We start from the raw sequence: 13,765 nt of genomic DNA on the forward strand, positions 1-13,765 counted from the left end.
GTGAATGGATAGTGTTGTAGTAGATATTATTGTTTTTGTGCCATTTTTTAGACTAATTCATAAAGTAAATCATCAAACTTTTTATGTATTTGTCTTCAAGTCACTGTAAATGATCTAAAACAACAAAAGAAGCCATAGACGCCTAATCCTCACACTGCTGATCCAGCCATAATGCTCCGACCACCTTATTTAATACAAGAGATCATCAGCATGTGACTGCTGCAGCCAGTAATGGCCTGAGTAGTTATGTGCCATCACGGCTGCCATCGCTCCGGGTGATGCCAGTAGTAACGCACGTGGCCACTTGTAACAGACACCAGGATGGCCGATGGGGCATTAGCACCGGAACTGTGAGCGACATTAGCACTGGTTATTTTACACCATTTGCAGCTGCTTAAAAATTTGCATTTGTGAAATCCCCTATAAATATCTTATATACAATAGATTGGATGCGGTAACCCCTCTAGACATGTAAGATTCATGTAGAGATTTCCTTTCCAAAATTTGTCCTTTCTGTTGATGTTCACGAATTCTTCTTAACATTCAACAAGCAAATAAAACTAGTTGACTTCCAGGTCTCCGTATACCAGGATGTAGCGCCCCCTTCCTCCTTGATTTTCCTCCCTCAGTGAAGCATCTCCTTAGCAACATATTTGTTATTTCAGAGAACCTATAAATGACACTAAAGTATCTTATATAAGTAGCTGTGAAGCCCCCGCTCCTTTGAGTGACATAAGCCCTCCGTGCAGACAAAGCCGTAGACACTTGTGTAAGAGGCGATAATGTAATGAGCCGAGGATGCACCTGTGTGAGACGTCTGCAGAGGATCTGTCTACTCTCCTGAGAAGTCTGTAATAGAAAATACTTACATTCCCCATAAAATAAATGTTGCCATATGCAGTTCTATTAGTCTACCTGGAGATTTATGATTTTCAAGAAAGGTAATTCCAGGGTTTCAATACACTGCTCAAAAAAATAAGGGGAACACTTAAACAACAGAATATAACTTCAAGTAAATCAAACTTCTGTGAAATCAAACTGTCCACTTAGGAAGCAACACTGTTTGACAATTAATTTCACATGCTGTTGTGAAAATGGAATATACAACAGATAGAAATTATTGGCAATTATCAAGACACCCACAATAAAGGAGTAGTTCTGCAGGTGAGGACCACAGACCACATCGCAGTATGAATGCTTTCTGGCTGATGTTTTGGTCACTTTTGAATGTTGGTTGTGCTTTCACACTCGTGGTAGCAAGAAACGGACTCTACAACCCACACAAGTTCAGGTAGTGCAGCTCATCCAGGATGGCACATCAATGCAAGCTGTGGCAAGAAGGTTTGCAGTGTCTGTCAGCGTAGTGTCCAGAGGCTGGAGGCGCTACCAGGAGACAGGCCAGTACACCAGGAGATGTGGAGGGGGCCATAGTAGGGCAACAACCCAGCAGCAGGACCGCTACCTCAGCCTTTGTGCAAGGAGGAGCACTGCCAGAGCCCTGCAAAATGACCTCCAGCAGGCCACAAATGTGCATGTGTCTGCACAAACGGTTAGAAACCCGACTCCACGAGGATGGTCTGAGTGCTCGACGTCCACAGATGGGGGTTGTGCTCACAGCCCAACACCGTGCAGGACGTTTGGCATTTGCCACAGAACACCAGGATTGGCAAATTCGCCACTTGCGCACTGTGCTCGTCACAGATGAAAACAGGTTCACCCTGAGCACATGTGACAGACGTGACAGAGTCTGGAGATGCCATGGAGAGCGATCTGCTGCCTGCGACATCCTTCAGCATGACCGGTTTGGCAATGGGTCAGTAATGGTGTGGGGTGGCATTTTTTTGGAGGGCCGCACAGGCCTCCATGTGCTCGCCAGAGGTAGCCTGACTGCCATTAGGTACCGAGATGAGATTCTCAGACCCCTTGTGAGACCATATGCTGGTGCGTTTGGCCTTGGGTTCCTCCTAATGCAGGACAATGCCAGACCTCATGTGGCTGGAGTGTGTCAGCAGTTCCTGCAAGATGAAGGCATTGAATCTATGGACTGGGCCGTTTCTTCCACAGACCTGAATCCGATTGAACACATCTTGGACATCATGTCTCGCTCCATCCACCAACGTCACGTTACACCACAGTCTGTCCAGGAGTTGGCGGATGCTTTAGTCCAGGTCTGGGAGGAGATCCCTCAGGAGACCATCCGCCGCCTCATCAGGAGCTTGCCCAGGCGTTGTAGGGAGGTCATACAGGCACGTGGAGGCCACACACACTACTGAGCATTATTTTCTTGTCTTGAGGCATTTCCACTGAAGTTGGATCAGCCTGTAACTTCATTTTCCACTTTGATTTTGAGCATCATTCCAAATCCACACCTCAGTGCTATATTAGTTGTGATTTACATTGATCATTTTTAGGTTTTATTGTTCTCAACACATTCCACTATGTAATGAATAAAGATTTACAAATGGAATATTTCATTCAGTGAAATCTAGGATGTGGGATCTTAGTGTTCCCTTTATTTTTTTGAGCAGTGTACATTGTTAATTTAATTTGACAGCTCTCTAATATGTATAGAGAGCTTAAAGTATGTGGCTCCGTTTTTTTCCTCCTAATCTGAGAGCAGCACAATGTAGAGCTGGATACCCTGATTCCATTGTTATGTCCCAGTATACTGGATTGCTTGTTGTAGTTTTGATAAAATCATTATTTTATCAGCAGGAGATTATCACTAGAGGACTAGTAAACCAGTTGCCATGTATTCCTCCATTTTCATGAGCTCTCCACCACCACTGATTGGCAGCTTTCTGTGTATACTGTGCATAGTAAAAAAGCTGTCAGTGAGTGGTGTGGGCGGGTTTATACGGAGCTCAGCATTCAGAGAACTACTACATCTGGAGCAGAGAAAGTATTAATTTTCAAAAAACTGCAGTCAACAGCCCAATAAGGGACACATCGCTGGAACCGGGGTCTCTGCTCCAACATCATAGTACTCTCAGATGAGGTAGAAAACATCTGGTGATTGACTTGTACAGTGATGCAGAAGACATAAGAGGGTAGAAGAAGATAATCGAGGGCATAAGAAGTTAGGTGAGGGTAGAAGCTCCTTGTGATGACATGGATGGGTCAGCGAGTCCCCAAAACCGCATGGATCAGGGCTCATCCAAACAAATGCCCACTGTCCTTTTACTGTGGGCATAATATTACTCAGCCAAGAAAGGGTGAGGGTAAAATAGTGTGGCGATACCTTACTGAACCACAAAACAGACATATAACACACAGAACAGTCCCAGCAAAATACCCAACATGGAGCAAAATTACAGAGTCTCACCCTTTGGCTGACTGTTGGATAAGAGCAGTTGTGACTTCAGAGCTTCCAGGGCCGACTCCCCCCACGTGTGGCACGGACAGAGAGTAGGTAACGACAAGCTTAGGAAGCTGACAGTCCATTAAGGTACAAGGCCAGGTGACCGGAGGATCACAATCTGGCTTCTCATGGAGCCAGGTGACTGGTAGGTCCCAATCCTAGCTTTCCGAAAAGTATCCATGGGGCTCAGGAGACTGGCGGGTCCAAATACTGACTTCCCCAAACATATCCATGGTTTCACTGATGGTCAATAGTGCAGATCTGTATTCTTTCAGCCAGGGCTGTAGTCCCCTAAGCTGGCAGCTTGTAGAATGTCAAATCTGTGTCTCTTATGATGGAGCCATGATCTGGCAGTTATCCTGTAGAGTGTTCCTGGGTGTGGTTTTGTAAAGAGTCTCTGTTTTTTGGATCTTTTGGATGTATTGGATGTTTTGTTACAGAGGCATATCCTCTTTATATAGTTCACAACTGTTGTTCTTCAAGCCATCATCCAGAGGTCAAGAGCTAGGTGTGATGAAACTAACTCACATTATTTGAGTATTTACTCAATTTGCATAGTTTACACTCCTCTGTTTTGCAAGTCAGCAAGCCACAAGACCCACACAATGGTCAATTAACATATTAAGGAAACATTCATTGTTCAATAATCCTGCATCACTGTCTTGCAATGATAACAGACAATAAGCTGTAGGAGCTGATATAAATGGCAAACATCAGTCATTCTAAAATATCAAAAATCAACGTTTAAGACTCATATGACAACAGTGTATGGTTCTTGACCAACTAAAGAACAAACTCATAAATTCAAAACTCAACATATAGATAAGTCTATGCCTCCTGGCTTATTGAAAATAGACGTCTGGATAATTAAATGTTGTGTCGTCACACTGCTCAGGTAGCGGTGTGTTGGTGGCAGCAGGGTTATTAAAGATCGTGGATTTTCCTCAAAAGATATTTTTTATGTTGGTTTTGAAGGTTTCGAATCTGGAAAAGTTTGCCCGGTCGTGGTAGTGAATTCCAGAATAAGGGGGCAGCACAGGATATGCTGACGTGCCGCCTCCCTACAGTCTGATGCTGTCCTGTCTGTGCTGACTGAAGAGATTGTATTATTAGGAGGCATTGCGACTCTCAGCTGTCAGTTTATTTCTACATTTCCAGGAGGAATAGTAGAGGAATGGCACGATGCAGACTTCTAGAGATGCTCCAAAATTAACTTCTATGTTGCTTATCTAACAATTTCTAGGGGATCTAATCCACACGAGAGACGAGTTTGTAGGACAATTTTAGACTGACTTGTAAGGTTTTATTGAGAATTATTCACTTGTCTTGGTTTGGTGAATAACACATTTTCATTTTCCAGGTAAAAATATATATTTTTTAATCAGTTGAAATTTTTTGTATTTTAGGCCGAGGGATCGGAGCCGAACATTCATGCAGGGAGAGGCTGGAAAAGGTCATCATACTATTCACTAAAGTGGTAAGACGCCAGCAGATGCCACCAAGGCATTGTGCCCTGATGTGCACTCAAGCCACGATTGATCTGTATTCGTTAAACCTGCTGCTTTGTCACCGCACTAATTCCTTTTTCCGATCGTCACTTAGTCCACTTCAGCTGAAGTGCGGAGTGAAGCCTTTATCGCCGGCACCTGCCTTTGCCTTTAGAAATATGTTTTTAACGTCCAATTTGATATAAAATGGCCCACGGCTTGAAGAGGATGGAGGAGGCGCACGCACCGCAAGGAATACCGTTCTCTTTGATGTTCCTCCGTTCATGGTCTGCGCTTCATCTCAATTACATTGCACATATAATAGGCTACAATATGGAGTGGGAGAGCGACAATTACCACTAGCTATTCCCTTTTTCCTGCTGTCACATAATTCACACTTCAGATCGCTCTCTACTCCTCTGTGTTCGGGGAAAGCTTCCCTCTCCTGTGCTCGGTAACGTCTCCACTGTAGTTCTGTGGCCTCCACATCAATACTCAGGGAACGATAGCCTCAATTTGTGCTTGTTTTCATGTCTGTTCTCTAGAATGGATACCTTAAAAACTTAGGAAATGATATCAGGATTTGCGCGCTCTAGAATGTACTGTGGCTTTTTATGACATCAGGATGTGCTCTCTATAGAAAGTACTGTACATTTTTATGACCTCAAGATATGCGCTCTCTAGTTTGGACTGTTTTATGACATCAGGACGTGCGCTCTGTAGAATATAATGTGGCTTTTTATGACATCAGGACGTGCGCTCTCTAGAAAGTACAGTGCTTTTATATGACATAAGGGTTAGGTAAATACTAGAAAGCAGCAGCATGGCCTTTGTGTGTCTCTGCCCTCCTCTGCATAGACTTCAGTAGGCAGCTGCAATCTGATCCCTAAATGAGCTGTCCGCCCTTCTTGTTTGAACTATGAGGGATTTCAGCTGTTTCTGAAAGTTAGGGTATGTGCTCACGTCAGGACTTCGTCAGGATTTTTTGCGGATTTCCTCGATAAATCGCTATAATACCGCATAAAAACGCATACATTATGCATCCTATCATTTAGAATGCATTCCGCATTTTTTGTGCAAATGTTGCGTTTTTTTCCGCAAAAAAACCCGCAATCTGAAAAAAGAAGCCACATGTTCATTATTTTTGCGGATTTTTTGCGGATTTCCTATGAAGTTGAAGTGTCAGGAAAAAAACGCAAAAATTCCGCAAAAAATCTGCAAAAAAACCCGCACAAAAACCGCGTAAAAAACGTGCAAAAAAACGCAAAAAAGCATGATACAGGAGATAAGAGAAAATGAGGCTTTTAAGTGGAGAAAGAATCATTTTTCTGATATATTTCAAAGTTTCCTATATTTTGTACTGTTTATGTAAAGTTTGCTGAAACAACAGAGACCATGTAAGAAATATAATAATAAAATTGTTTCTAAAGGGTAATAAAAGCTTCATGAAGCCAAATTCACATCTACCTAAAATATTATAATATCTTCATGGGGCCCAGATTTATGATACTGGGGCCCTAGGTACTGCAATGTATCTTAGAGCTATATACACACATCTCGAGCTATTCCTGACTACTCGCCAAGAAACCCTTTTACCTACTTTCTGCCTTTCCATCTGATTTGCTGTGAAAGTAGATCTTAATAAAACACTTGTGGAGCTTGTAAGCAATGAAGTAAATGGAAGCGGCCCTCTCCATAGATTGTAGCCGAGGAGATATTCCGAGATCTCAACGTTTTGTAGCCCCGTGTGACATTGGCCTTAATTAATGCAGCTTATCTCAAAACAGCCATTAATCTCCCGCAGATCTGAGCTGCAGCAAGCAATACTGACTCATGAAAGTGTCATTATCATTTCAGCCAAAGGTGTCTGCTAACATAATCCGCGCCATTACCGGCATTATTGGCAGAAGGGTGGGCGATATTGTGACTTTCTGTTTTTACCGTTTCTGTTCTAGCTTCAGAGTAAATCAATGAAACTTACAGACTTTTTATCAGAAATGGAAAGGTGACCCTGCGACGTTACCTCTAATTCTGTTAGATTGTCCATGTAAAGTTACATGGAAAGAATATTATTCACCTTAAAGAGGACTCATCCATCCGCTGTCCGGAAAAAAAATAACAATTCGCGAACATGTTTTCTTAAGTATTTTGTGCTGTTCCTCTGTTACTCTTCTTGGAAACTTAAGTTCCCAGCCAATCAGATGTGTGTGGACAATGATAGACTGGTCTGATCGATGGGGTCCATCTGCTTTAAAGGGGGTGATCCTGTACCAGCTGAGGCTGTTCTGCTTGGGATCTGAGCGGTGCTAATGGCGTTACTACCCCACTCGCCTGCCGAGACTTGTGTATGATCAGCAGGTATCGTGCACGTGTCCTGGTCTGATTAAAAAAAACGTTAAAGGGGGTATCTGGCATCACTAACCGTGGTGGCAGAAGTGAGTTGTGTCGGTGACGTTGCAACCCCACATTTAGAAGAGGTGGAACATGAAATTGTCATAATTCTCAGGTTTGCTTCAGAACACCTTTATTGCGTTGTTTCCAGATCCAAAAAGACACATTGCATCTACGAATACACTCTCTGGAGCGCAACCTTTCATGTCACAGACCCTTCGTCAGACTGAGTATAAACGCAAAGATGTAGGACAATATAAGAAAACCTAACCCCATCCAGACACATGTATGTTCAGGTAGTATCGTGTACGTGTCCTGGTCAGCAAGTATGCACATGTCCTGTCTAAGGAGCCGGATACCCGATGGGTCACTCGTCCGCGTCAGATGACCCCTTTAACTTGTTTTTTTCTATTGGCTTAATTAACCCTGGTTTATGTTGAACTAAGTAGTGAACATAAGTATTTGATACACTGACGATTTTGCTTTTTTCCCACCTACAAAGACTGGAGAGGTTTGCCATTTTTATCATAGGCACAGTTCACCTGTGAGTGACAGAATCTAAACATAAAATCCAGAAAATCACATTGCATGATTTTTCCTTAATTAATTTGGAATTTATTGCATGATATAATTATTTGATACAGTAGAAAAAAAAAATAATATTTGATACAGAAACCTTTGTTTGCAATCACAGAGGTCAGACGTTTCCTGTAGCTCTTGACCAAGTTTGCACACACTGCAGCAGGGATTTTGGCCCACTTCCTCCATACAGATCTCCATACAGATCTCCAGATCTTTCAGGTTTCGTCGCTGTCGCTGGACAACATTGAGTTTCAGCTCCCTCCAAAGATTTTCTGTTGGGTTCAGGTCTGGAGCCACTCCAGGACCTTGAAATGCTTCTTACGTAGCCGCGCCTTAGTTGCTCTGGTTTGGGTCATTGGCATGCTGGAAGACCCAGCCACAACCCATCTTCAATGCTCTTACTGAGGGAAGGAGGTTGTTGGCCAATATCTTGAGATACATGACCCCATCCACCTTCCCTTCAATACGGTGCAATCATCCAGTCCTCTTTGCAGAAAAGCACCCCCGAAAGTATGATGTTTCCATCACCATGCTTCTCGCTTGGGATGTATTCTTGGGGTTGTACTCATCCTTCTTCTTCTTCCAAACACGGCGAGTGGAGTTGATACCAAAAAGTTCTATTTTGGTCTCATCTGACCACATGACCTTCTCCCATGCTTCCACTGGATCATCCAGATGGTCATTGGAGAACTTCAAACAGGCCTGTCATGTCCTGGCATGAGCCTTGCGTGCCCTTCAGGATTTTAATCCATGACGGTGTAGTGTGTTACTAACAGTAATGTTTGAGACTGTAGTCCCAGCTCTCTTCAGGTCATTGACCAGGTCCTCCTGTGTAGTTCTGGGCTGATTCCTGGCCTTTCTTAGAATCATCCTTACCCCTGGAGGCGAGATCTTGCATGGAGCCCCAGACCGAGGAAGATTGTCAGTCATCTTGTGTTCCTTCCATTTTCTTTTAATTGTGCTAACAGTTGTTGCCTTCTCATCAAGCTGCTTGCCTATTGTCTTGTAGCCCATCCCAACCTTGTAGGAGTAAGAGGGCTTCTTAAAGAAAATTGGCTTAGTGTATGTTAAAATATTGCAGATTTACCGCTCTCCTGAAACAATGTACAGTACAGTTCCTGTAGATATCATTTTCAAAACCCCATCGAGATGGAACGGAAAAGATCTGCACAGAAATGATGACATACAGCAGATATTCTAACTCGCAGCAAGCTTCTTTTTATGCTGAAAGTCACTGGTTTCTCAAACAGGTGGTGGATCAGCAGTAAGTAGTTTTCAGTGGATTTGCAGTGAGATCCACTTCAATACGAGCTGCAGTACCTGAGAATGGCCACTAAAGTTTCCAGAACTGTGAAGTTTCAGCTCCGAACTTTGTGTGACCTGAGCTAAATTAGGGGGGAGCTGGGTGTTGCACCCCTTCCAAACTCATCTTGATGACCCCTTTAAAGACACATGCACCATTATCTGCCTGCCCCATTCCAAAATGAAATATTAAAGTGTTGATTTTTTAGAATCTATGACTTTTTATGTTTACCCCACCATATAGGAGACTAATCTGTTGCTTTAAATGAGTCTTCCAGGTATTCCATCTTTAGCACTCGGGGTCATCGTTCTTGCTTTTAACTACAAGTTGATTTTTGTGACAGTTTCCTAGTGAAACTACTTTAGTTGTCGGACAGCGAGCCATGAATCATGCGGCAATGTGTTGTTTGTGCCTCGGTTATAGAAGATGTGGAAGGGTGCGGACGGAAATGAAATTGCGCCAGGTCTGTGCCATGCTGCCAGTCGCCATCTCCATTGCCTGGCGATATCTAATAATATTTCAGGCATTTCAGTAATGACATTTATTTCTATTGAACTCTCACTGGTCACAAAGCTAAAACCAGAAGAAATGCTTTAAAAAGAGTTGGAGTAGAATGATTACTAGTCCATTATGGACCAGGGCAGTCCCGCGTATGGATGCTCTGGGCTCCCATGCTATGCCATCTTATTTTTCGGAAATATTTCTGTGCGGTGGTTTTTATCTTTTGGCCATTCAAGTATAGTAGATAATTGAGCCCAAAGCCGCCCGTGAGGTTGGCAATGACAAACAGTTGTTTCTACGTAAGATCCAGTGACCAAACCATACGGGAAAAGGCTGGCCATCACAGAGAGCGGGGGACATGAGTGACATCTGGGAAACCTATCTATGGAAATTCGGAAATCGAATTCTTAGCAATTTCCTAAAATAATGATGTTGCTTAGATCCCTTTGGTCATGTGTGGGAGCAATTTAGGCAATGATGGAGAGTAGACGAAGAGAAGCCATATTCACCATAGCTTCCCTCTTCTTCCAGAATGAAAGCACAATTTTCATCAACCTGTTCGGTCTTTTCATTCGCAGATACTGGGACCTTAACAAAGGTTTTCTGGTTTAGAAAAATACACCTTTAGGCCATGTGCACACCCTGCGGATTCCATTGCGGAATTTTCCGCAGCGGATTTGATAAATCCGCAGTGCAAAACCGCTGCGGTTTTTACTGCGGATTTATCGCGGTTTTTATTGCGGTTTCCGCTGCGGATTTTCACCTGCAGTTTCCTATTGGAGCAGGTGAAAAACCGCTGCGGATTCCGCACAAACAATTGACATGCTGCGGAAAATAAACCGCTGCGTTTCCGCGCGTTTTTTTCCGCAGCATGTGCACTGCGGATTTCATTTCCTATAGCTTTACATGGTACTGTAAATGCATGGGAAACCGCTGCGGATCCGCAGCAAAATCCGCAGCGTGTGCACATACCCTAAGGCTTCATTGAAACGTCCGTGTTTCACGTACGTATTTTTTGGGGCGAGTACAGTAATCTACGCTGTTGTTCACATGTCAGTGTCTTTTTGCAAAAATTACAGACACATTTGTCCGTTTTGGTATACAGCAACACGGATGAAAAGTGCCCATAGAAATCTGTGAGTCAGTGACATATCACGGACTGCATCAATGAACAGTCCGTGTTCTCTCCATGATTAACACTGCAAAGTAAAGAAGCTTTGTCATTTATTTCTCCATACGTGAAAATCACTGATGAAACACTGAAGGTAAAAGCGGACCTACTGACCAAACACTGCTGGAACGCAGATCCAAAACACTGATGACACTTATACCATGTGGTACGTGACAAAATACAGATGTCTGACTTAGCCTCTGGCTGGGCTACAGCTCCCGGGTAGAGAAGCCAAGGATCACTGCTATATCGCTGCATAATGCATGTGAATAGTACCGCAAAAAGTCAGAGCCAATTGCATTTTTATGAGTTGCTTGTTGCAGCATCTTGCGGTTGCTGTACGGCCAAATTCACTTGAATTATACTGCAACATGCAGCGATATTTGGCTGCATGACCTGTGTCTTGGCCAAAGCCATTGTGTTCCTCAGTCTAAGGGGATTCTGAGTTCCCTAAAAGGAAACTGCTCAGGACAGCTATCAGACGAGGACGAGAACAACCACGTATGAAGGACCACCACGTCTACGCATTCCACAGACAGAACAATGATTTCAGTAGGGCTTGTGTAATATTTAGCTCCTACCTATTGTTTGGGCATACATAAAAGGAGCAACTCCTCAAAAGTGGGTTTTTCCTATTTGTGATCAATCTTATCCACAGGATAGAACATAATGGTATGTGCTGAGTGCCTCATCTATATTACTGCCCTAAACACATCTCAGTTCTGCTGTGAGGAGCAGTTTTAATGATGTACCTGCTGATGAAGCTAATGTAATAGCGAAACGCAAGTCAAGAGTCTTCTTGGTCTGTAATTGCAGCCTAATTATCCTTATGTAATAGGTAATATACTTTAGTCAGTTGCCAGTATTGGCAGTATTCTCCTATCAGTGCCTATTTGGGGTCTTTACATATATCCTATTTTCTGTCTGATAATCTTTTGTATTTATTTGGTCTATGATTTACTATTTTGTTCAGCTTGGTTCCATTATTTTTTGTGATTAATTCTGCTTAATATTCATTAGAGGCAAGGTATACAATATTTTGCGCTGACACTTGGGCCCTGGTTTCTGATATCAATACATAAAGGCAGTTTGCTTAGTACAGACTTCCCATCTGTATTTTCTGGCTCCTGCTGTATTTGCCTATATAGCTGCTGTACTGTTTATATATGTAAGGAGGTGATGGGGACCCTCGTCTGCCCCCTCTCCCGTGTGCTGGGCCCGTACACCTTATGCGGTACCCGTATGGTGTACCTGTTTATTAATGTCTTGTTGTGTTCATCTACTGTGCTTATAATGTCTTTATATTGCATCATTGTAATGTCTCTGCTGTGTTTGCCTTGTTCAAATGTTCTGCCAAGGTACTGTATGATGTCTGTAGTGTAGGGTTAGTCTAGGGTTAATTTAGGGGGCTGAGCCAGCAGCTCCAAGCAGACAGGAAGTCCCTGTCTGCAAGTCAGAGCCCAGACAGCATGGCCTGAGTCAAGATGCCTGTCCCCGTCTGGGGAAATCTATGCTGGCCAGACCCTTGGAGGAGAGAGTGTGCTGCCCCGGATCCACGGGCAGTGAAGCAGGCACCTGGACCGTGTGGTGCTCCGCCGAATGGACTTCAGATTACGGCGTATGGACTATCTACACTTTCGGTCACCGTGGCTGTGGTGGGTACGGCTGTGGATGTCATTAGGGAGAGAGCAGGAAGTTGATGTTGAACTTTCTTCAATCCTATTATTAAACCGTTTTCCCTGTTGGATTGCAAATTGAGCCTCACATTGTCTGTCCTGTCCTTTTCTGTACAAGGTGCCGGGGTGTATAATGACTGTGGCCTAGTTGAGTCGGCTGGGACTACCACCCCGTGTCACCTTGTTACATATAATATTTCTGGTTTTCCATATGAATTTATCTCATATACTGGTATATATTTATATCAGCAGAGTATTATTTGTGTAGATACATCTGACATCTCCTTCTTCTTTGATAGGTTCCCTATAAGTTTACTTAGAAGTTTATACCCTGTGACTCTTATATAGCAGTCTTTTAATTGTGTGACGTTCATATACAATTCAGCCTTAAAAGAGCACTGAAATCTCAAGTTTCCCCATTAAAGAAGCACTCATCCTGCCATCAAAGTTGATATCCCCTTAACATATTGCAATCATCCTTTTATACAACACTGTTTACTTACAATTGCTCACTTCGCCTTTCTACCTATTCTCTGCTCTGTGTAGAAACAGGAAGTTTCCTCTCCTTGCATTTATCATCCCCCTCTTCAACTCCTGACCCAGCTGCTCCCTCCTCTCCCTGCCGGGGGCATTTGGGCTGCATGCTTACGATCAGTAATACTACTGTTCTGGACACAGCGTATTTTCGCTGCATCCAAAACACTGTGTTGTTCAGTACAAGCACGGTGGATGGGATTGATAGAATCCCATGTCACTTTGCTTCTTTTCTACACTGCATAAAATCACCTGTGGAGCGGGTTTCCGAGTCGCAGCATGTCAATTTCCCATGCGGTAAAGCTCCGTCTTCTGTGCAGAATTTCGCCATAGACTTGCATTAGATGCGGTAAATTTGCAGTTTACAAAAAAGCACGTGCGTTGTAGCCCAAAAATACACGAGGGATAGTATGGGGGAGTCTTTTTTCAAATAAAGTGTTTTTTTTCTGTGTGCGTTTTTATTGTTGATTACTGGGTTAGTAATGGGGGTGTTTGATAGACACCTCTCCTGTACTAACCCCAGGGCTTGAGGTTAGCTGTGATTTTTGACAAATCACAGCTTACATCACCCCCAATACTTTTTCCCCAACTGCCACCACGCAAGGGCAATTCAGAAAAGCCTGACAAAGCACCCGAATTGGCGCATCTAATGTGTCTGAGAGCTGATGTTTTTAGGCTGGGAAAGGCCCAATAACCCGGGACCTTCCCAGCCTGATATTATCAGCTCACAGCAGTCTGCTTTACCTTTGCTGGTTATCA

The 13,765-nt window shown here is 43.4% G+C and overlaps 1 protein-coding gene across 4 annotated transcripts in view; it reads left to right on the forward strand.

Annotated features, from left to right (window-relative positions):
- IPO11 (importin 11) overlaps positions 1-13,765 on the forward strand; it is a 518,704-nt gene that overhangs the window by 122,308 nt on the left and 382,631 nt on the right. For all 4 annotated transcript variants that reach the window (XM_077286029.1, XM_077286021.1, XM_077286008.1 and 1 more), the window contains exon 9: positions 4,768-4,838. In XM_077286029.1, the coding sequence (XP_077142144.1) occupies positions 4,768-4,838 (71 nt within the window). The remainder of the gene's footprint in view (positions 1-4,767; positions 4,839-13,765) is intronic.

The sequence above is a fragment of the Ranitomeya variabilis genome, chromosome 1 (assembly GCF_051348905.1).
Source record: "Ranitomeya variabilis isolate aRanVar5 chromosome 1, aRanVar5.hap1, whole genome shotgun sequence".
Lineage (NCBI taxonomy): Eukaryota > Metazoa > Chordata > Amphibia > Anura > Dendrobatidae > Ranitomeya > Ranitomeya variabilis.